General features: G+C 45.0%; 1 protein-coding gene across 8 annotated transcripts in view; it reads left to right on the top strand.

Moving 5' to 3' along the window:
* Window positions 1–18288: 18288 nt before the first annotated feature.
* COBL (cordon-bleu WH2 repeat protein) overlaps window positions 18289–24789 on the top strand; it is a 270191-nt gene continuing 263690 nt past the window's right edge. For 7 of the 8 annotated variants that reach the window (XM_061198313.1, XM_061198310.1, XM_061198308.1 and 4 more), the window contains exon 1: window positions 18289–18437. In XM_061198313.1, coding sequence (XP_061054296.1) covers window positions 18316–18437 — 122 coding nt within the window. In that variant the 5' untranslated portion in view covers window positions 18289–18315. Of the gene's footprint in view, window positions 18438–18703; window positions 18931–24789 lie in introns of those variants that run through there. The other variant, XM_061198309.1, reaches the window with a different exon arrangement.

The following is a 24789-nucleotide window of genomic DNA, read 5'->3' as shown; positions in this document are numbered from 1 at the left end:
CGCAGGAACTTGGTTCTCATTTTTCCTTAAATTTTCCTTAAATTCATGTGGAAACTGTGACCATGTCAGGATTCGAAAATGCTGGCAGGCATCTCACACCCACCCTGGGGCCCCTTGCCCACGTCGCATTTTGTGTGCAGTACGTGGACCCCATCCTTATTTATCCACCAGGAGGCTGAGGCTCAGGACCACTAAGACACTCACCCGGATAGAGCCCCAGGCCTGTCTGTTCTCAGTCCAGTAAACAAGAAAAGCAGAGCCTGAGAATATGTTAAGCAAAGTACACATGAAACTTCAAAAGTGAGTATGAGATTTGGTGCCAACTCAGAGATAAGGGCAGGAAATCTTTGAGCTCTCAGGAGTTGTGAGGGCCCGGGAAGGCTGTCTGGACTTTGCTAAGAATCTCCTTTTTCTTTCCTTGCTAACAGCAGATTTTCTTTTAGAAGTAGTTTAAAGCTACATTTATAATTAGCTGGATATCAGCCCTTTAAAGGGGATCGTTGCTCAAGTGAGTCTCAGAACCTGAAGGAAGGGGTGGATGGCATGTTTGCTCAGTGCCTGGCTCCCTGGGTGCTCTTTCACCGGGGCCACGTGATTTCCCTTGACGTATGCGTGGTCACAGGAACCTCTAAAGGCGAACACTTTTGTCTACAGCATTCTGCTGTCTCAGAGATTAAAACCAGCAGCTTGGGATATTTTCAGCTTACAGGTGGGTTTGGTTTAGTCCACAGAATGTTTTCTTAAACAGCTTTACTGGAGGGTAATTGACACACAAACCGCATGTGTCTCAAATGCACACTTTGACAAGTTTTGATGTATATATACACCCATGAAACCATTACTGTGACCAAGATGCGGATCGAGCCCATCACCCCTAAAGGTTTCCTCCGGCCCCTTCCCCTTTACCTCTCCCACCTCACCTGCTATGTCCAGGCTACCACTCTTCTTTCTATCAGTACAGATTAATTTGCATTTTCTAGATTTCTATGTAAATGGGTTCATTCGATGTGTGCTGGTTTTTTTGCGGGGGGGGGGTTCTGTCTTCCTTCACACAGCATAATTATTTTGAGAGCTTTTTCCATGTTGCATATATAAATGGTAAATTCCTTCTTATTGATAAGTAGTATTCCATTGTGTGAATATACTGTAATCTGTTTTTCCATTTATCTGTGGTGCACTTGGGTTGTTTCCAGGTTGGGGCTATTACACATAAGGCAGTTTTGTTTTGTTTTTTAACATCCTTATTGGAGTATAATTGCTTTACAATGGTGTGTTAGTTTCTGCTGTATAACAAAGTGAATCAGCTATATATATACATATACATATATCCCCATATCTCCTCCCTCTTGCGTCTCCCTCCCACCCTCCCTATCTCACCCCTCTAGGTGGTCACAAAGGACTGAGCTGATCTCCCTGTGCTATGCAGCTGCTTCCCACTACCTATCTATTTTACATTTGGTAGTGTATATATGTCCATGCCTCTCTCTCACTTCGTCCCAGCTGACCCTTCCCACTCCCCGAATCCTCAAGTCCATTCTCTACGTCTGCATCTTTATTCCTGTCCTGCCCCTAAGTTTTTCAGAACCTTTTTAAAAATTCTTTTTAGATTCCATATATATGTGTTAGCATACGGTATTTGTTTTTCTGTTTCTGACTTACTTCACTCTGTACGACAGACTCTAGGTCCATCCACTTCACTACAAATAACTCAATTTCGTTTCTTTTCATGCCTGAGTAATATTCCATTGTATATATGTGCCACATCTTCTTTATCCATTCATCTGTCATTGGACACTTAGGTTGCTTCCATGTCCTGGTTATTGTAAATAGAGCTGCAATGAACATTGTGGCACATATGGTCACCTTATCTTTGTTAAAGGAGGCAAGATTATACACTGGGGAAAAGACAGCCTCTTCAATAAGTTGTGCTGGGAAAACTGGATAGCTGCATGTAAAAGAATGAAATTAGAACGCTCCCTAACACCATACACAAAAATAAACTTAAAATGGATTAAAGACCTAAATGTAAGGCCAGACACTAGAAAACTCTTAGAGGAAAACATAGGCAGAACACTCCATGACATAAATCACAGCAAGATCCTTTTTGACCCACCTCCTAGAGAAATGGAAATAAAAACAAAAATAAACAAATGGGACCTAATGAAACTTAAAAGCTTTTGCACAGCAAAGGAAAACATAAACAAGATGAAAAGACAAGCCTCAGAATGGGAGAAAATATTTGCAAATGAAGCAACTGACAAAGGATTAATCTCCAAAATTTACAAGCAGCTCATGCAGCTCAATATCAAAAAAACAAATAACCCAATCCAAAAGTGGGCAGAAGACCTAAATAGACATTTCTCCAAAGAAGATATACAGATAGCCAGCAAACACATGAAAGGATGCTCAACATCACTAATCATTAGAGAAAGGAAAATCAAACCTGCAATGAGGTATCACCTCACACCAGTCAGAATGGCCATCATCAAAAAGTCTACAAACAATAAATGCTGGAGAGGGTGTGGAGAAAAGGGACCCCTCTTTCACTGTTGGTGGGCATGTAAATTGATACAGCCACTGTGGAGAACAGTATGGAGGTTCCTTAAAAACCTAAAAATAGAACTACCATACGACCCAGTAATCCCACTACTGGGCATATACCCTGAGAAAACCATAAGGCAGTTTTAAACACTGGTCTGTAAGTCTTTGTGTTGGCATATGCTTTTATTTCTCTTGGGTAAATACCTAGGTGTGGAAAGCCTGGATCATACAGATCTTTAACTTATAAGTAACTTCCAAACTACCGTTCTGGTAACTGTATCATTTTACATTCCCACAGGAAGTGGATGAAAGTACTAGTTTCTCCACATCCTTCCCAATACTTGGTATGGTCAGTCTGTCTAAGCTTTGCTGTTCTAATAATAGGAGTGTAATGACATTTCATGGTGGTTTTAATTTGTATTGTGGTTCTAATGACTAACATGGATTCTGAGCATCTTTTCATTGCTTATTGTCAATCCATGTATCTTCTTTTGTGAAATGTCTATTCGAATCTTTTGACTATATTTTAATGGGGTTGTTTATTTCGCCTATTAATGTGTTTTGATATACATATATATAAAATATACTGCATACCAGCTTTTTTTTTTTTATCAGATATGTCCATTGCCAGTATTTTGTCCCAGTCTGCAGCGTGTCATTTCATTCTCCAATGTCTTTGAATAAGCAGAAGTTTTTTAAAAAGTCCAATTTATATATTTTTCTTTTATGGATTGTGCTTTTGGTGTCATATCTACAAAATCTTTGTCTAACTCAAGGTCGTAAAGATTTTTTTCTATGTATTCTTTCAGAAGTTATGATTTTGGGCCTATGATCTCCTTTGAGTTAACTTTTATATATTGCACACGTTTGAATCAAAGTCAACCCTTTTGCATATGCATATCCACTTGCTCTAGCACATGTGTTGAAAAATCTATCCTTTCTGTACTGAATTGCCCAGTTGTTGAAAATCAGTCATCCATATATGTGTGGGTATATTTCTGAGTTCTCTATTGTGTTCTATTGGTTGGTTTGTCTAGCTTTATACTAATGCAAATGTTTTAGCAGTGTGTCAGCTAGAATGTCTTGATGAAATCATATAGAGTTAGTTCTTCAACTTTGTTCTTATTTTTCAAAGGTTTTTTTGGGTATACTGGGTTCTGGACATTTCCATATGAATTTTAGAATTGGCTTGTCAAATTCTACAAGAAAGCCACTGGAATTTTCATTGGGATTTCACTGAACTTATAGATCAGTTTGGGGAAAATTGACATCTTAAAATCCTAGCCTTCTGATCTCTAACCATGGGATGTATAGCTCTCCATTTATTTAGTTCTTCCTTAAGTTCTCTAACTTTTTTTCGATTTCAGTGTTCAGGTCTTGTACCTCTTTTGTCAGATTTCTTTCTAAATATTTCTTATTTTATGCTATTTTAAATGATATTGTTTTACTACTTTCAATTTTTTATATTGTTTGTTGCTAGAATATAGAAAGACATTTAATTTTTATATTAATCTTGTATCCTGCAACCTTGCTAAGACCACTTGACTAGTGGCTTTTCTTACCTAGAGTCCATCAGATTTTTTTAACATAATCATGTCTATGAATAAAGACAGTTTTCTTTTTTCCTTTTCAATCTGGATAGCTTTTTTTTCCTTTTCTGCCTTATTAGAGTGTTATAGTCTCTAGTACGTGATTGCATGGAGAAGGATAGAGCAAATGTTCTTGCTTCGCTCATGATTCTAGGAGGAAAGTATTCATTCTTTCATGATTAAGTGTAATGTCACTGCATGTTTTTCACAGAGGCCTTTTATCAGTTAAGTTCTCATCTATTCCTCATTTACTGAGTAGCTTTTTTTTTTTTTTAATCTCTAAATGAATGGATGTTTGAATGTGACCACATGCTGTACTAATTGAGATGATCATATGGTTTTTATTTTTTATTTTATTAATACAGTGAAATACACTGATTGATTTTTTAAAAATTAAACCAACTTTTCATTCCTAGGACAAATCTCTTTGGTAGCTCTGTTTTATCATGTTGCATAGTTTTTTACATATTATTGAATTCAACTTGCTAAAATTTGGCTATGACTTTTTACATCTATGTTCATGAAGGGTAATGGTTGTAGTTTTCTTTCTTTCTTTCTGTTAAATTCCCTTGTAATATCTTTCTCTAGTTTTGGTATTAGGCTCATGCTGGCCTCAGTGAATGAGTTTGGAAATATTTTCTCCTCTTCAATTTTCCAGAGGAGTTACTGCAGAATTGATATTATTTCTTTCTTAAATGTTTTCTGAAACTCTCCAGTGAAACCATCTGGGCCTGGAATTTTCTTTGTGGGAAAATTTTTAGCTACAAATTGAATGTCTTTCATAGACAGAGTTTTAGGCTATTTCTTTCTGAATGTGCTTTGGCAATTTGTGTCTTTCCTGAAATTTGCCCACTTTATCTAAGTTGTCAATTCTATTAGGGTAAAGTTGTCCTTAGTGTTTATCTCTTAATATCTGCAGAATCTGTAGTGATGTGACCTCTCTCACTCCTGATATCAATAATTTGTATCTTTTCTTTTTTTTTTTTTTCCTGATTGGTCTGTCTAGAGGTTGCCAATTTTATTGAACTCAGAGAACCAGCATTTGATCTCATTGATTTTTCTCTAGTTTTGTGGGTGTTCTCTTTTGTTAATTTCTACTTTGACCTTTATTATTTCAACTGCTTAGTTTACATTTAATTTGATTTCCTTTTCCTAGTTTCTCAAGGTGGAAACTGAGGTCACTGTTTTGAGACTTTGTTTCTTATCTGACCCAGGTCTTTGCTGCTTTTGTCCTGAAGACTGATTTAACAGCACCCTACAGAATCTATACAGTGTATCTTTATTCTCATTCAATTCAAAACAGTTTCTCATTTCCCTTTTGGCTTATTTAGATGTGTGGCATTTCGCTTCCAAAATTTGGGGTTTCCCAGATGCTGACTTTGTCATTGATTTCCAATTGCCTTCTATGCACTCAGAGAATATACTTTGTATGATTGAAAGCTTTTATGTCTTTTGAGACTTCTTTTATGATCCAGACTATTTTTCATCTTGATAAATATCTCATGTCCACTTGGAAAGAATGTGATCCTACTGTTTTGGGGGAGAGTCCTGTCTTTGACTTGTGATGAGAAGGATAAAGTAGCACATTTTTATCCCCTCCTGGGTGAAAACTGGCCATCTATCATCTGCTGTATTTGCCCTGCCAATGTGTTTGGTATAGTCCAGACAGCGCTTTAAAATATCTAAATCATTTTCATATTTAAAAATTAGAGTGGATTCTCTGCCAAAATTCTAGCTCCTGGGATTCCAACCCCGAGCCACCATGTTAGCAGAATCCCCTGTCTGGCATATCCAATCCCAATGAAAAGCAAAAGGGAAAAGTGGAGGCCAAGTTTATAATATAATGGGCCTTGCGTGTTACGCACGATGTTTAGACTTGGCATTTTTTAGGCATTGAAGAGTAGTAAGGGAGAGTGATGCTGGTCGGTAACTTGAGGTAGGACATGTGTCTGGTCAGATCATTCGAAGGGAGGTAGAGAGGTTATTGGAGAAATTTTGAGTCCTAAAGCCTTGGTCTGAACATCACGAAACGGCTGGGTCATTTTCTGGCCTGGCTCATGGAAGGAGTGGGGGACACATCATGTCAGCTGCCTCTTAGGTGTTAGACAGGTCTGGCAGGTTAAACTGGGCTGATTCCCAATGGCCTCTGGGTTTTTTATTTGCCTCTAAAAGCATCATTCCTCTGTTTATTCTTATCAACTAGAGTGCTAAGTGAACAAAGCGATGAAGAAAGAATAAAGATTAAATTCCAAATTTAGGGACTGACTACACTGACGCTCATCTCTCAACTTATAGGACCAAGAAGCACAAGTGGACCACCTCCAGAAAGGTTCACAATTGATCACTCGCTGCTGGGAGGTTAGGATTTTCCCAGTTATTGGCTCTCTTTTCTTTATATAGTAACCACCATGAAATATGCCAATGTATTTCCTAAACATATACTCTGAGATGACAAACATTTAAACATACATGTTGTGTGTATGTGTGTGCTTTGGGAGTGGTTCCAGACCAGTCATTTAGAGTCCCCACAGCCAGTAGTTTTGTTCTTAGCCACTTAGAGCCTAGATTACAGACAGAGAGGCCATTTCTCCATCTGGGAAATGTGCTTGCATTCCTCCTGGTTCTAGAACTGAAGACATTGCCTAGGGAGATGTCCTTGCAATCCCTTAAAACTATAGAGCAGTTATATTTTGGAAAGGGGTAATCCATCTCTCATTCTTCTTTCAACTCAACTACATACACTCTTGTGCAATACACACACACACACACACACACACACTCCCTGCCAGAAACTGCACTGATCCAAAAGGTCCAACACTCCTTTGATGAGTAGAGAAGTCATGAGTTTTTCTTCTTTTCTGAAGCATCTGCTGATTTACACGTGCTGGTTAGCTATGTCCTAGCTAGCCACTTCCAGTGAAAATTATGTCATAGAAGGAAATAGAAAAATAGGACAACCATAGTTTCTTTTCCATTGGGTCCTTCCTTACTCGTTTATTGGTAGAAAGTGTGTGTGTCAGGAAGCAAAATAAAAACAGCAGCATTAGTTTTGTTCAACATTTCCACGGCTCTCATATGAAAGAAATACATATGCATGTACAGTTATGGAATACAGATTGTGCCACTGGACCTGCATATGAGCTAAGTTCTCCTATACTCCCGTTTAAAACTGGCATTGCACAATATAAAGATGAATGGTCAGATCTGTGCTAATGATTTTAAATTTATCGTTTTTCTTTACTTAGAATGACAGTAAATAACAAGTGAAAAACACCATGACATGTTGAGAAAGAGATCCCAGAAAAGGAAAGAGTTTTCAATTTTCGTAACTTTAAGCACATTTTCCCCTGGATTTTATACAAAAGGCCCGGCACTCTGATTTTCCACTGGGCGGCATGCTGCTGGCCCCTGGGGGCGGGGTGATGCTTTCTGGTGTAAGTCACCGTGTTCTCACTCTCACTGCCTCTCTGCTCAGGTTTTGGTGCCTTGTGGCCCAGCTTTCTCCCATCACCCCGGGTGAAGTTCATCAGACCAGGAGGCCCCCAAGCTGCTTGCACGCATCTCTACCAGTGTCAGGGCAGTAGGTCGCCCAGCTTGGTGTGGCCAAGCACGCCAGGCTGCCTCGACCCCGAGTGGGTGTGTGGTTTTCTCCTCTTTAGAGAAAGAATGACTGTAGCAATGTTGGCGGTGGCACAGAGCTCCTCAGAGCCAGGTCCCCTCACTCCACGCAGAGTCACTTGGCGCTTTCATTCATTACGCAAATGTGGGACAAGCTGGTCCCTTCGCACCCGGAAGGATGACCACAGTGGAGCGGCTGTTCTTCCTGTGTCTTCAATCCCTCATCTTGCCGTGGTTGGAATGGAGCTGAGGATGAGTGGAGCCCCTTTGCCCTAGAATCCAGGACTCCACGCAGTACCCCCCCATGCGCTGGGGTCTGGGACGTGCCTGAGAAGAGGCCCTGAAGGTTACTAGAAAGAGCTGCAACCTGGGAAGTGCAAATGCCAACATTGTGATCAAGCATCTTTCAGAGAATCCTTGCAGCCCAGCGGGAATCAGCCTGGATCAGAGGCCCGCATCCATGTGCCGCAGAGCCCCCCAACGTGTACAGGCTGGCAGCAACCAATCACGGCACGGGTGGGCGCCAGCTTTCTTTGAGGTTGATGCTAAGAGAGCACTGATCACCCACCCTTGTTTACCCCAAGGGATTCCTGGACGATTCAACAGAGGTGGGGGCCTGAAGATGGAGAAGGTTGACTTACTGCCACAGAGGCATGTGATGCTCAAGTGATGGATAGGAAAAAAATGAAAGTAAGGTGTACAGAGTAGGAAACATTCCAGAGGTGACCTGTAGGTGAGAGATTCGTTAACTCAGACAAATTTCTATTTCTGCACGATTTCAGCCTGTTTGTGTTGGCATCTGGCCTCTCTGAGAGCCCTCTCCCCATCTTTGCTTTTCTTTCAAGGAGTAAAACAAAAGAAAAAATGGGATTGTCAAATGGAACACAGTAGCCCTGCAGCATTCACTGGTCTGATACTCCATTCTGCCTTTTCATCTTAAAAAAGCCCAGAGGTGTGATTCCGCTGTGCACAAGTGAGAAGCACACAAGAGAATCCCCTGGCAGACAAGGATGCCCCGAGGCTGCTGCACATCAGTTGAGCTATGGTGTTTCTGACTCAGTAGGCAGTAGGCAGCTGCTCTTGGGAGTAATGAAAGTTTGATTCATATCTGTTTGTGTGTGAAAAATTGCCAGTTAAATAGTGAACTTCTGTTGTGAAGACAGGCACAGGAAGCAGAGGCCCCTCCCCTGAAATGTCATTCTATAGAAAGCCAGAACCCTGTGCCAACATCTTCATCATTATGAATCTCAAGATTTGTTATTTAATTGAGGTTTCTTTTTTTTTTTTTGATACAAATAATGATAGCAAACTTTATTGAGTGCTTATTTATGGGTGAGGCAATCTTTTTTTGTTCTTTTCTATTTTTTTTTAAATTGAAGTATAGTTGATTTACAATGTCGTGTTAGTTTCAGGGGTACAGCAGAGTGATTCATATATATATATATGGATAGATATAGATATATATAGATATATTCCTTTTCAGATTCTTTTCCCTTATAGATAGGTTCTTATAAAATATTTAGTAGAGTTCCCTGTGCTCTACAGTAGGTCCTTGTTGGTTATCTATTTTATATATAGTAGTGTGTATATGTAACTGAAGTTTCTTAAGCTACAATAGCCTGAAAACAAAAATAGTGTCCAACTAGCAACCAACATTGAACTACCTAAATATGTAAAGCAGAGACTATCAGAACTAAAAGGAGAAATAAACAGTCAAAGGGCAGTCAGAGGGTCCAAACTTTGAGTTATTAGACGAATAGTTTCTGAGCATGTATCATACAGCATGGTGACTATAGTTAATGATACTAAACTGTATATCTGAAAATTACTGAGAGAGTAGATCTCAAAAATTCTCATCACAGGGACAAAAAATTGTAACAATATGAGGTAATGTTAACTAACCTCACTGTGGTAATTATTTTGCAACATTTACATACATCAAGTCATTGCATTGTACACCTTAAACTTACACAACATTGTGTATCAATTATACCTCAATGAAGCTGGAAAGAAACAATGCCCAAGTATAGTAGCAAGTGAAAATGTTCCTGCCTGTATCCCATGACCCCTAAAAAACTCCAAGCCGTCTACAGCTCTGGAGCTCACCTAAGAGTGCTCTTGTACTGTACAGATCGGTACCTCTGCACATGTGGTGCCCCCGCCCTGGTCCCGCTCCTGCAGCTCTGTCCCTCCTCAGTGCTGCTGCGACAGTCACCCTGCTGCTGGGCCTTCCTTGACCGTAAAGTGCTATGGCTTGGACACTGCTGCCTCTTAGACCTGCTAGAGTCACAGGCGACCCGAGGTCTGGACCCAGTCACAGTCTGGATCCTGACACTGGGTGAGGCTTAGAGCCCCTCCCCCCGACGATGACAGAGCTGACCCTCCTTGGTCACTCCTGTGCTTCCTCCTCTCCACCCTCAGGATGAGCCCCTGCGAGGAGGCCCCTCAGCTCCTCATCAGCTGTGATCCCCGGTGGCTACCCCCGTCCATCCTCGTATCCAGACTGGCCCGCTGCTGGAGGTAAACACAGTGCAGGTGCTGGTGTGGAGCCATCCTACGTAGTAAATGTTTGGGAATACAAGAATACAGAACGCATTCCGTTCTCTTTCTTCTCCTTGATAAATGTAGCCCATAGACACATGAAAAAGATGAAGCTATCCCTTTGGGAAGGAGGCTATGGGTTGGCCCAACAAACTGCTAATATTCAAAACCAAAAATCAGAAATTCAGAAATGTCATTATATTTCTTTGGCTGGATCCCTCCACTATGTTAGATAACAGAGTTTTTAATACACAGAAAAGTATGAAAGAATATGGAATGCTGTTCATCCCAGCTTTGGTTTTTGGAATGACATCAGAGTGAATGATACTGAACAAATGTGAAGGATTTACTTCACATTGTAAACTAGTATGTTCTGAACCTTCAGCTGAGTTAAAACCTGGCAAGTTCTTGAAGGCAAAATCATGTATAATGACAGAACAGACATCGGCCTAGGTCAGAAAATCCTCTTTAGTCAAAACTCCAAAGATGTGTGTCCTGAAGAGGCTCATATTTCTAGAAAACACTGCAAGGAATCCTAAACCCAATTGCATAATCCTTGTGTGGGTTGCGGGTGTAGGTGTGATGTTACATAAATTCAGGGGCTGAATATCTCATCCAAGAGACTCAGAGACGCTTCCTCTTGACAAGGCACGAGGGGAAAGCACATCTCTTAGTATGATCTCACCAGGAGAAAAATTACGACAGCTGGCAGCTAAAATAAAAGCTTCGTGACAAAGTGGCAGGAGAGCCAGACCTACACATTCTCTCCATTTGCTGCTTGGCAGTGAGTTCTGAACACATTTGCTGACAAATATGAAGGGCGGCAACTGCTTCTGTGTTGAATGGGTCACAGGGCAATTGGGTGTTGGGCATAGATTAGAAGAACTGTCTTCGCTAACAGCAGAGGACACAGGGTCTTGGTTAAAGTTTCCTGGGCTTGAATCCTTGCTCTGTGAGACCTTCAGCAACTTAGTTAACTCCCCAAATTCTTAGTTTTTTCATCCCTAAAATGGGGACAACAATAGTACCTATCTTTCGGGTCACTTTAAACATTATATAATTAGTGTTGTTAATGAATTGAACACAGTGCTTTGCCCTTAGTAGCTGTCCTTAAATGTTAACTATGAATATGGTTAATAATGCAGTCAACACATACTTGTTGTCTAATTATTATTACAAGAGAGAGAAGACAGAAAGATGTGTGTCTTCTGGTAGGTGCCGGAGGCTGGTCCAAGAGAAACAAACCAGGGATGAGGACAGAGCTGAGTCAGCTCCCAGACTTGTGAATTTGAGCCTCAGTGTATATGAACCTCTCCCAGAGACCTCAACCAAGAACAGCCCAGAACCAACCACCTCATGCCTAATCCAATCGTGGTCCCATCCCATCTCTCTCGGTTCCTATTCCGGCTCCTATTCCACCAAGGGACTCTCGGTTCAGAGGCAGTATGACCCCCAAATCCCTTCCACCCCTTGAGGGTGGTTTCAGGATTCCTGGGAATCAGAGCCCTGCCCTGCATGAACTCCTTAATTGCTAATACCTGACAGCACTTTGTGGATTCCATGCCCTGGATGAATGTCTGGTAGCTATTCAGATGGAATTAGCCCTGACAAGGAGCAACAGACTAGCCTACAAAGAGCTATTTTCAAGAGCTCCTGATTAAAGAACAGGCTGCAGAAGGAGAGGACCCAAGTCTCGGAAGACATACTAGAGCTACTTCCCAATCTTTCCTGTGCTTGGCCTTACCCATAAACTACTACTTTGGAAAAAATATACTGCCATTGTTTTAAAGGAGGATTAATACTCTACAAACAGACCTTAGATTAGGCAATGATTTCTTAGATATGGCACAAGCAACAAGAGAAAAAAATAAATTAGTTGAACTTCATCAAAAATAAAATATTCTGTGCTTCAAAAAATACCAACAAGTGCGTGAAAGAACAGACATAGAAAACAAACTTACAGTTACCAAAGGGGAAAGAGGGTGGAGGAGAGATAAGTTAGGAGTTTGAGATTAGCAGATACAAACTACTAGATATAAAATAAACAACAAGGTCCTACTGAACAGCACAGGCAACTATATTCAATATCCTGCGATAAACCATAATGGAAAAGAATATGAAAAAATGTATGTATATGTATAACTGAATCACTTTGCTGTACAGCAGAAATTAACACAACATTGTAAATCAACTATACTTCAATTTAAAAAGAAAAGAGTGTGAAAGAATAACCCACAAAAGGATAAAATATTTGCAAATCATATATGATAGGGATTTGTATGTAGCATATAAAAAGAACTCTCACAACTTGAAAATATAAACAATCTAATTTTCAAAACGCACAAAGAAGTTGAATCACATTTCTCCAAAAGAGACACACAAATAGCCAAAAAGCACATGAAAAGTTGCTTAACATCATGTCATTAGGGAAACGTAAATCAAAACCACCATGAGAGGGACTTCCCTGGTGGCGCAGTGGTTAAGAATCTGCCTGCCAATACGGGGGACACAGGTTCAAGCCCTGGTCTGGGAAAATCCCACATGCTGCGGAGCAACTAAGCCCGTGCGCCACAACTACTGAGCCTGCACTCTAGAGCCCGTGAGCCACAACTACTGAGCCTGTGTGCTACAACTACTGAAGCCCGCGTGCCTAGAGCCCGTGCTCCGCAACGTGAGAAGCCTCCGCTCGCCACAACTAGAGAAAGCCCATGCACAGCAATGAAGACCCAACGCAGCCAAAAATAAATAAATAAATAAATAAATTTATTTTAAAAACCCAAACACAATGAGATACCACTTCATACCCACTAGGATGGCTATGATCAAAGACAGACATTAACAAGTGTTTCCGAGGGTGTGGAGAAACTGGAACCCTCGTTCATTGCTGGGGGGGCTGGAAAATGGTGCAACCACTTTGTAAAAACTGTTTGGCAGTTTCTCATAAGGTTAAACACGGAGTTACCATATGACCCAGCAATTCTACTCTTAGGAATATACAAAAGAGGAATGAAAACATGTTCACACAACAACTTGTACAGCTGACCTTTGAACAACACGAATTTGAACTCTTTGGGATTTTTTTCAATAGTAAATACTACAGTACTACATGATCCACAGTTGGTTGAATCCACATATGCAGAGACTCAGATACAGAGCAACCTTGTGGAGGGTCAACTATAAATTATACTCAGACTTTCCACCGTGAGAAGGGTTGGTGCCCCTAAGCCCCGCATCATGTGTTGTTCAAGGGTCAACTCTATGTGAATGTTCATAGCAGTATTGTTCATAATAGGCAAAAATTGAAAACCACTTAACATGTTCATCAGCTGATGACTCTATAAACAAAATGTGGTCTATCCATGCAAGGGAATGTTATTTGGCCATAAAAAGGAAATAAGTCCTGTTATATGCTACAACATGGGTGAACCTTGAAAACATTGTCAGTCAAAGAAGCCAGGCACAAAAAGCCACATTATTGTATGGGTGCATTTCTATGAACTGTCCTGAACAGGTGGATCCATGGAGACCTAAAGGTGAGTGATCCTGAGGGGGCGGGGAGACGGAGGAATAGGGAGAAAATGCTTACAGACATAAGGTTTATTTTGGAGGTGATAACCATACTCTGAATTTAGATAGTGGTGATGGCTGGGCACCTCTAGGTATAATCAGACAACTGGATGGCCACTGGAGTGTACACTTGGAAGAGGGGACTCTTATGGCATGTGAATATCTCAATAAAAATCAAGGACTCTACATTAATGTTTTTTTGAGTTACTATTGTCAATTAATAATCTCACATGAAATGCAGTCTGGTTTTAGTAACTTACTAACCTGAAAAAAGTTATTAAATCCTAGCCTAAAGCAAACTTGAGAACTCATGGGGAGAGAGTGAGCTCTGGTGCCTTGTCTTCTTATAAGGACCCTAGTCCTGTAGAGCTGGGACCCCACCCTTATGACCTCATGGAACCTAAATTACCCTCTGAAAGGCTCTATTTCCAAATTCAGTCCCACTGGGGGTTAAGGCTTCAATTTAGGAATTTGTTGCGGGGGTGGGGGGGGTGGGGGTGGGGACACACACAATTCAGTCCGTAGTACATTCAAAATAAATATCCATTTTGGTATCTAAATTGGTATTGATCATATGGTATGCTTTTTATTTTTTTTAGTATTTATTACCCTAATTTTTAATGTAATTTACTTAATTGTAAGTTTGTATAATTTAATTTTATATTGAAGTGTAGTTGACTTACAGTGTTTCAGGTGTACAGCAAAGTGATTCAGTTATACATATGTTTTATATATATATATACATATATACACATATATATATATATATTTTTTTTTTTGGCCATGCTGCACGGCTTGTGGGATCTTAGTTCCCTCGACCAGGGATTGAACCCGTGCCCTCAGCAGTGAAAGCGCAGAGTCCTAACCACTGGACGGCCAAGGAATTCCCTATATATATATATTCTTATATATTCTTTATCAGATTCATTATAGGTTACTACAAGATATTGAATATAGTTCCCTGTGATGGTATGCTTTTTTTTTTTAAGGTAATTAAAATTGCATAATCAGGCCCCGGAAAAACCTGGATTTGCCTCTGATGATTCTTATATTTCAGAGGAGGAAACTAAATCTTAGAAAGGAGAAGAACTCACTCTTAGTAATTCTGTTAGCGAGTGGAGAATCAGGCCTGAGGCTAGTGTGAGCCTAAACCCTAGCTTCCCTGCCTCACTGGGAGCTTGTTAGAAACGCAGACTCTCAGGTCCCACAGCCCGGGAGCCACTGGACCAAGAGCTGCATTTTAACAAGATCCCCAGAGTGTCTTGTGTGTATTCAAGTTTGGGAAGCCCTGCTCTCAGCTGATCTGCCCGGTGGTGGGGGTGGGGGGTGGGTGTGTGTCATGTACATTCCTCCCCTCCTTTTCCTCGGATGCGGATGCGTGCCCGGTAGCTGGAGGGACTCTGGGCATTGCAGGGACCCCACCTGGAGGCGGGGGCTGAGTGGGGTGCTGAGGGCCTTTGCTGCCCAGCAGAAAGGGGAGATCTGGGCGGAGAGGGAGCAGCAAAGCGGGGCGTTGGGGTCAGGGCAAGGAAAGGGAGCCCCTGAGGTGGCCTCACACTCCGATTCTCAGCAGCAGTGACAGCACCCACTCCTTCAGTCAAGAGCTGCATCACGGCCGTCCAGAGCCGTAGCCAGGACGGGCCAGTGACAGTTGGCACAGGGACACCAAGCATGGTGCCCAGGCCTCAGAGGGGGTGCTGAAAAGGGGCAAAGCTTCAGCTTTCCTGCAACACTTAGGAAGGTGAGACAGGCAGCTGCCAGTGTGTGTGGGAGCCTGGCCCCCACCCTGCCTTCAGTGACCTCGTGATGGGTGATGGTAGCTTGAGACAGGCCAGGGTGGGAGCATTCACACAATAAAAATGGACAAAGTCTGCAAACTGGGGCTTTTTTTTTTGAGCCATTTTAAAAGATGCATCAGCCCGTCTCTGGGTATTTACAACACCCAAAATAGAACATTTAATGATAGTTAATATCTGCAAAGGTGCTAGTTAGTCAGGGAAACTTAAAAAAGTGTGTCGGTAAGGAGCAGCTGGGAACCCCTGTCCCGCAGAATTCAGGCCCCTGCATGCAGGTGTGCATTTGCTGTAGAAGGTCGGTAAGCAAACCCAGGAGAGCGTCCTGCTCAGGCCTCCACAAGGGGCAGAGCCCCCGCCCTCAGGCTCTCAGCTATCTATTGCTGGTTCCCTATTGCTGGTACCCTGTGGCGGGAAACGCTAAGCCCCTGCCTGGCACTTCTGTTTCCCTGGTGTGGCTCCAGCTAGGAGGTGGTCAGCTGTTGCCAGCCTCCACACAATGGCTGGCACATAGCAGATACTGGAAAGTATCCATCTAACTGCACAATGGCACATAGCAGATACTGGAAAGTATCCATCTAACTGCACAATGGCACATAGCAGATACTGGAAAGTATCCATCTAACTGCACAACTTTGGACCACACCTCTACACGGGTGGGTCTGCAGGGATCCTCACGGTAAGGGAAGTTTGGGTTACAAACAGAGAAACTGGTTTCCTGCCTCCCAGGCTCTGTGCCCCTCCTTCACAGCTGACCCAGGAGACTGCCAGGCCTGCCACTGGAACTCTCCCCTGAGGGCCTTGGGAGCTCAGCCCACCATTCCGGTGGCAGGTCTGATCCTGCCCCCCCCCGCCTCCTTGTGACATTTCTTCCCAGTCCTTGCCCTCCACCCCACTCCTGGACAGAGGTGCCTGTTGGGTTTCGGGGTCTGAGATGCCTGGTGGCCCTCCTGGAATCAGAGGTGTCCAGGCCTCTGGGTCCTTCCGGGCCTCTATCCCATGAGGGCAACTTGAACCTCAGCCTGGAGGTGGGAGACTGCCTCCACCTATTAATTCTTCTAGGACGTTGACTGTCTGGCTGAGAAACAGCTACCTGCAGTGACCCTCTTCTCCACTGGGACACTGGGCTATTCCTCACCCCCATTCCTTCTGCCACAGTCCCACGCCCTCCAATCCCCTGTGAACCATGAGCGGCACTTCCTCCTGTACCCTCAGCAGACTCCAGGCCACAATCCTTGGTCCACTTCCCGGCTCTGGCCCCTCCCAGGCTGCCCTTTCCCATGTGGTGTCCAGAGCAAGGAGGGACTCCTGAGATCCTGGGGAGGAGCCCCTGACCCCCAAACCTAGAGGGGGAAGGAGTCGTGGAGACTCATTCATTCAGTGCACTGGTTAACTTTATGGAGCCCCCCTCCACCTGCCAGGCACTATCCTAGATGCTGGGGGTCCAGTGATGCATGAAAACAGACAAAGGCCCAACACTCACTGAGATCAAATTCTAGGGGAGGAGACAGATGGCCAGAAACATGCTGAATATGAGATGTACTTATATATTTATATTGCATTGATTTATAATGTATGCACCCATAATTGTTTATATACTTATATAAATATAAACAAAATTTATATATACATTCATATATAAGCAACATTTTGTTTATATTGCAAACATAAACAGTTCTTTATAAATATAAACAAATATTTAAATACATGCAAACAACAAATATATACTAAAATATGTATACTATTGATATATATACAAACAGAATGATAAATGTTTGGAAGAAAAATAACTCAGGACAAGCAGAGAATACTAAGTCTGTGCTTTCACACAGAGGGCTCCGGGAGGGCTTCCCTGGGGAGATGGTATGGTATCTGAGCAGGCACCGCAGGGTGGGACGGTGCAGGCGGGGGCAATCCCGTGGCAGAGCATCCCAGGCAGAGACCTGAGGTGGGCAGAGCCGGGGGTGCTGAGCCGCAGGGCGCTGGGCTCCGAGGCCGAACGCAGAGGTAGGAACAGGCTTCTGGGTGGGCGCCCCGGCCTCAGCACTTAAGGCCTTTCAGGTCCGGGCAAGGACTTCGCATTCTGTGTCTAGACCGCCCCCCCCGCCCCCCCGCTTCGTTAATGGGAAAGCTGGAGGGTAGCGGGAGGACGGCTCAGGCTGGCCTCGGGATTCCTCATCCAAGTTTAAGATCCGAAGGCGCACCTCCTCCGACACCGATCCCTGCAGGCTCACTTACTCGCCTTTTAGTCTAGTCGTTGGAACCATAGCAAAGAGTCATTTCTGTTAGACTTTCGCACTAGCCCAGATCCCTTTTGTGGCTTTGGGGTGGGTTAGAAGGCGTGTGGGGTGAAGCTCGCCAGATCGGGGGCCTCTGGCTGGCTTGCTCTGGGCCCCCCGCGGGCTACCTCTGCTGGCATTTCTGCCCGCGGCCAGCACTCGGACCCACCGCGGGGCAGCGCGCCAGCGGCGCCTGGAGAACAACTAGGCAAAGTCGAGCGCGCGTCCACCCGAGCTCCGGGAGCCCCTCCGGGCCGGCTCCAGCGCCCGCAGCTTCCGGCTCCGGACGCCGGGGCGGGGCCCGAATCTGCATTTCTAGCCGGCTCCCAGATGCTGCAGGTCAGGCACCCACTTTGAGACCCACCGCACCAGAGCTCCGTTGCCCGGATGGAGGTTCTTTTGGGTTCCAGGGCAGCGAGCCTGGCACCGCTCACTCACTCTTCGATCGGCAACCTCAGTCCTCCCGCCGGTCCGCCCACCTCGCCCTCGCCGGGCCCCGCCGCTGCCAGGTGCTTCCCCCTCCGCAGCTCCTCCCCGCCGCGGCGCGGCGCGCTCCCGGGGCCCGGAGGTCCGGGGGAAGCGGGCGGTGGCGCGGCGGCGGGCCGGGAATCGTCCCCGGGCGCAGGTGCCGCCGGGCCCCTGTCCCGGACGCGCGCCGCGGGCCGGGTCCGCCGCTCGGGAGGCGCGCGGCGGCGGCGGGGGCGGCGCTCCCGGGGGCGCGGCGCACCTTACTCCCGGCGCCCCCGCCCCGTGCCGGCCCCTCCCCGCGCGGCCCGCGCTCCCGCCCGCGCGGGTCGGTTCCAGCCCCTTCCGTCGTCCCGGCCCCGCCGCTGTCCTCCGCCGGCCCGCGAGGGAGGACGATGGGTCAGCGCGGAAAAAGTGAATGAGGGCGGCGGTGGCGGCTGCGAGCGCCTGACTCGCGGGGCCCGAGCGCCGCCCGCGCCCCCCGCCCGCTGGCTCCATGGACGCGCCGCGCGCCTCGGCGGCCAAGCCCCCGACCGGGTAAGCGGCTCCGGGCTCCGCTCGGCTCGGACGCCCGCGCCCGCACGGCGCGCACTCGGGGCGGGGGCGCCCCTCTCCGGCCCGCGGGCCCGCGCCCCGCGAGGGAAGGGGGTTGTGTACTTTGTGCTCCCGGGTCGTTGCCCGGGTAACAGTGTCAGGCCGAGGCCCGGGCGCTTTTCGCGTGGGTGCGTTTGTGGGCGCGCTCCCTTTGGGGGGGTCCCCGCGGGCAGAGCCCCACCGAGCCCCGAGCCTTCCTCTGCCACCCGCGAGGGCTCCCCGGGGGCGGGGGGGTGGGAAGGCGGTGGAGACTCGGCCCCGGCCCCGAGCCCTATCGCTGACTTGCCCGGTGCCCGCCCGCGTTCCAGTCTGGTCACCCCGCACCCGGCACGGCACCCCGCCCCACCGTCCGCTCTACCTTCCCCCCAAAAGGAAGGGGAACAGGTTCCGGGCCCCCGGAGGCGCCTGGGTGCGGCGGTCTGGGGAGGGCTGTGTAGAGGGCACTGCCCTGGAGGTTCTTCTGACCGCTGCTCCCCCGCCCCGGCTGGCTTTTCGGGGCTCCCCTGCACAGGGCACAGGCGGGGCGGACCGGGCCCGCGTCAGGGACCCCAGCATCGGAGTATAGTCGGGGCTCCCATCCCGGCTGGCGTGGTCGTGCCCCTGCCCAAACCTTCGCGGGGTCTGTTTTCCATGCCCACACCTCGCGTGTGTGGATTGCATGTCACGTTCATATTTTACTCGCAGAAAGAGTAACTTCCCTAATACGAGAAAAACAAGCCTGGTCTTTAACCGGATCCTGAGGCGGAATTTGAACCTTGCACGACCCCACGGGGCCTGGCGGCCGCTGCGCTGCGACGTCGCGCGCTCTGCTTGCGGCTGCCATGCGTCTCCGCCGGGCGCACCCAGGACCTGCGAACTGTCTTACGGGCGAGCAAATGTGTGATGAGTACTGCAAATGGAATGAGTGCCTGGGGTGGGCCCTGCACCTGCTTACCGAAGGGGCCCACGTTCCCCTCTAGCAACTGGTCTCCAGCGAGGCAGCTTTGGGGACAACTAATCTCATTTCTTTGCAGTGTATCCCACTGACTCATCCTGCCCGCGTGTGCCCATAGGCCGCGGTGCTGCCCAAGTGCGCAAAAGGTTTTCAAAAACTGGCTTTTTTTAAAAAAAACTCTCCCTTTAATGCCAGGAAAAAGTGAGCCAGGTTAGCAAATCAAATAATCCTGAGGCTGAGGAATGTTAAAAAGAACTTTTTTTTTTTTGCAGGGCGCTTAGTGGTTATGTAATTACGTTTGAATAAACAAATCTCCCGCAAAGAAAATACACGTGGGAAATCCTTTTTCATGGTAGTGGTCATTGCAAAATGACTTAGAGAAATGTGAAACAGAATTGCCTCTAAATCTGCCGTCTTCGGAGCTTATTTAATGAGCCTGTTTAAGGAGACGGAATCGTTTTTTTGGCAAAACTACCTTATAAATATATTTGAAGGAGAGAACATTTAAGAGGCCAGCGAAACGGTATCCAAAAACTATCTGTGAGATCCTTTAAAGGAATCTGATTGTAGAAGTGAAACGGGGAGCCCTAAGAATGGGGCCCTCTTTCCAGGCTGGTACTGTGTAAGCAAGAGGGCAGTCACCCTGGGTCTGGTTCACAGTGCTTTGCAGAGCTCTGGTTGGCCTTCACGTCCAAGTTCCCCAGGGAGACTAAGGACTTTTGCTGTGGATATGGTAACAAAACTGAGATTGTTATTGTTTTTTGGTTTTTGTAAAAAAAATTATTTTATTTATTTATTTATTTATTTTTGGCTGTGTTGGGGCTTCGTTTTCTGTGCGAGGGCTTTCTCTAGTTGCAGCGAGCGGGGGCCACTCTTCATCGCGGTGCGCGGGCCTCTCACTGTCGTGGCCTCTCTTGTAGCGGAGCACAAGCTCCAGACGCGCAGGCTCAGTAGTTGTGGCTCACGGGCCCAGTTGCTCCGTGGCATGTGGGATCTTCCCAGACCAGGGCTCGAACCCATGTCCCCTGCATTGGCAGGCAGATTCTCAACCACTGCGCCACCAGGGAAGCCCTGAGATTGTTATTATTGACGCATTTGGTTCTGTCCCCACACTCACATCCAGAACCTCCGATCTGCTTGTTTGAGCATCTTTTTCCAAGAAATGTAGACATAGTGCTTTTAAGTCTATTATTCCCAATTATTGTATCATTTGTCATTTGTTTTAGTACATTTTAGTGAAGTCAAGCAAATATCAACGTGCTTAAAATCAGAGGAAAGAAATGGTTTTGGGTTTTTTTGAATGTTTTATGTGATTTAGGTGTATTGGTTGCCTACCAGAAAGGAAAGATACAGATGTGAAAATTTTGGCTTTGGTACATGATTGGTGGTGGTCAGCTTCTCTTGGTTCTTCACCGAAATTACAGTCTCGTCTCTCTGACTGGTTCCTACGTTGCCTGAGAATAAGGCAGTGCTTGCCACGTACTCCGGGGAATTTATTTTTTCTCTGATACTGCCATGATTGGTTATCCAATCCCACTTTCGGTAAGTTATCACTTCTCTGCACGATAGCAGATAACTGATGTAACGAATTTGTTGTCGTTCACTGAAACTGGCACTTTTCCTTGTAATGGGCTGGATGGGGGACAATGAATTAAGGAGATTTCACATTATAAAATACGGTGTATGACAGCCCTTCTTGAGGATTGCTGAAGGGCCAGAGGACTTAGTGAATGTAAACTCACCCATCGTATGTCTGCCTAAATTATTAATGCAGAGTTATTAGTTATCTTTGTTGAGAACACAAGTATACATTTTAGTTGGATTGAAATTATAGGTTTTTACTGGTAATTTCATTAAAATCGTAACTTAAGACTAACTTAAAACTGTCTGGGGAAAGTATTCTTTTAGGAAAGAAGACATATGCAAAAACTAACAGTCAGACTTGATGTGACTTTTTAGGAATTTCAGAGCTCAGTTGAGGTATAATAATTGATGGAATATTCTAGAATGCAAGTAAAGGTAAATTACCTTTGGGTGAGGTTTTAAAATATCTTTAAGCCCATTTAAGACAAAGTTTATTGGCTTACTTTGAGTATGTGTGAGATCCATCCCAGTAGTTGGTGATGGACACAGGGTTAACTGTCCCACCGGACCCTATATGAATAAGAGACAGAACATTGGTGAGTTTGGTAGGATACTGGTTAATTTTTTTTTTTCTATGGCGAAAACACGTATTTCTGTAGAATAAAATAGTCTGTGACGTGAAATGTCTGAACAGCTGGTGCCTGTGACCACTGACTGCGTTCAGGCAGTGCGCTCATGTAAAAATCAGTGGAAGTTTGCTAGTCAGTCTCATCAAAAAGTGTGCTTCCTGGAGACATAGCTGGTAATCCTTTTTCTGCATAAATTCGTCTTTATTTAGTCAAGTTATTAGAACAAGAAATAATTTTTAAAATATTAATTCAAGTGGGTAACTTGAGCTACTTGAGTCCTTTCAACACCCAACGTAGCGTTCAGTATAGGAGGCCGCTACTGCCGACAGTAAACTTGGGTGGCCAACTCAGCATTTCCTACCTCACCTCTCACGAGCATACAGAGATAATAAAATATTAACAGGTGTGTCCCATAATAACAGGTTTAGGCTTCTAGGCCTTTTTTTTTTTTTTTTAAGGTTTCTAGGTTTTTGGCTAATGTGTTAGAAAATGTATTTACCTCCTTAAAAATGACAGTGTCTAATTATTGGCTGCATTAAACTTTTCCCATTTAATTTGAGCTGTATTTTTTAGATGTTATGTTGGCAGTTCATTTAAGAATGTCAAAGTTATTGTTCGATATAAAGTGGAAAGGAAGCCTAGGAATTTTATTCTTTTGTAATTATAGTTTTTCTTAAAATTTTCTTAACACGTAAGAGGAGTTGGACATTTCCCTGTTACAATAGCAAATCATCTCAGAGCGCTGTAAGTAGTTCTCAGTGGTTGTATAATGAAGGTGAAGCTAATACACGATTAAATTTGGTGTAATGACGTTTGTACTGTGCTGGGTTCTCCTGACTCTGGGCACGGCAGCCTGCAGCCCCTCCTCTGTCCCTCCCTGCCTGGAGAGGTAGTGTATTTATTATGTGTTTCCTGCACCCCTTTATTCTCTCCCCATCCGCATATAATTGTGGGGTCTGTGGATTGTATGTTTTGGGTAATTTTAGTTGTACATTTTTTCAGTTGCTTTATCCTATAACAATATAGATTTGATATCTCATGATCCACTGAAGGCTTTTATATATCTTCATCTTTGTATTTTTTTCTTGATTTAAGCCATTTAATATTGATGTATGTTATTGACATAGTGATAATATGCCTTTTTACTCTTTTATGATTCTCTTTTAAGCGAATTTTAAATCTCTCCCCTACCCCCCACCATTTTATACCTTTGCTTCCTCACTTTCACCTTGTCACTGCAGGGTTTATTGTCCGGGACCACTTGCTGGCTTTCAGCCCCTGAGTTGATGGCAGTGTCTTTTATCACTTTTCCTTCATGTTCCCATAATTCTTTATTTTTTACCTGTCTCTTCCAGTCGTAGTATTCAGCTTTTTTTCTGACTTATATCAATACTTTATATGGTTTCATTTGCTTTTTATACACAGCTAACGATGGTCATTGTTTTCAAGACCTAATGGTGTTTATTCTAAAGTAGATTTGGCTACGTACTCTGGTGGGTCTTCGGCAGCATCTACGTTTCCTCCCGTTCGTCTCAGGGATGGTCCCCCGCTTCAGAAACGAGGACGCTCACTTCCCCGGCTGGGGGCACACTGCAGCCTTGAGGTTTTCACAGGCTTCCAGTTGTCCCCTAATTAGCTATTGCTTGCCAGGACCGTGTCTTCTACAGGTTAAGTTCAATTAGAATAAATTTCACAGCCAAAAACATTTCTATTTAAAAATTAAAGGAAAAGCTTTTCAAGCAACGGCTAAGATGTATTTTATTGAGGTACATTTGATGAGATGGGTTCCCAGACCACAAACACTTTCTCACAAACCCTGTTGTAGATCCAATCCCCACCTCTGCCAAACCAAATGTTACCTTTTTAAGAGACACTGATTGCTTTAGAAAGATCATTGAAGTCCTTATCCTTTTTGGAAAAAACGGACACAAATTCCCAAAGATGAGCCAGATAGACCAAGAGGCCTGGTTCGTTGCTCTCTCCCTTCCTTCTCACTGTGTTGTCCAAGATCTCAGACGAGGAACCGTTGTCTCGGGGGCACTCTCCCCTCCCTCCAGACGAGGGCAGCAGGCTGTCTTTCTCCCTGGACACACGTGGACACACGTGGACATGCTCGCACCCGACTGGGCCAGACGGGTATCTCCCTAATCTAGAATGCCTTCTGCTTGGTCATTAATCCTGTTTGACTTTCTCCTATCAAAGGCAGACAGGCAGGCTTGGTGGAAGGAAGACGGGCTCAGGAAGAAGAAGACTTGGGTCCCGGTGTCAGTTGTGCAGGATTAAACTGACCTTCTGAGCTGAGCCTGCTGGCCTGTCCTGGGGTGGCTCCTGCCTGTTTCCCAGCCCAGTGCGGTCCCACGAAACTCTGTGAGGGTAAGGGTGCTCTGTATCTGTGTCCAGTCCAGGAGCCCCTGAGCACTTGAAATGTGCAGCTGAATTTTGCACTTTCTTCAATTTTCATTCATTTACATGTCAACAGCCAGGTGTGGCTGGTGGCGCCCTAGAGGGCGTGCAGTTCAGTCTCTTCTTTCTTCCCTGCCCCCTTATCCTTCCTGAACCAGACTGTGCCCTGCTTTCTCAGACTTTCTCTCTCCCCGTGGCCCGTGGACTTTTCTTCTCCTTTCCTAGGTGGTTCCTGCTCCCTCACCCAGCTGC

This window comes from Eubalaena glacialis, chromosome 8 (genome assembly GCF_028564815.1).
Source record: "Eubalaena glacialis isolate mEubGla1 chromosome 8, mEubGla1.1.hap2.+ XY, whole genome shotgun sequence".
In the NCBI taxonomy this organism is placed as follows: Eukaryota; Metazoa; Chordata; class Mammalia; order Artiodactyla; family Balaenidae; genus Eubalaena; species Eubalaena glacialis.
Note: the sequence above shows the minus strand (reverse complement) of the source record. Positions and strands in the feature narration are given on the sequence as shown.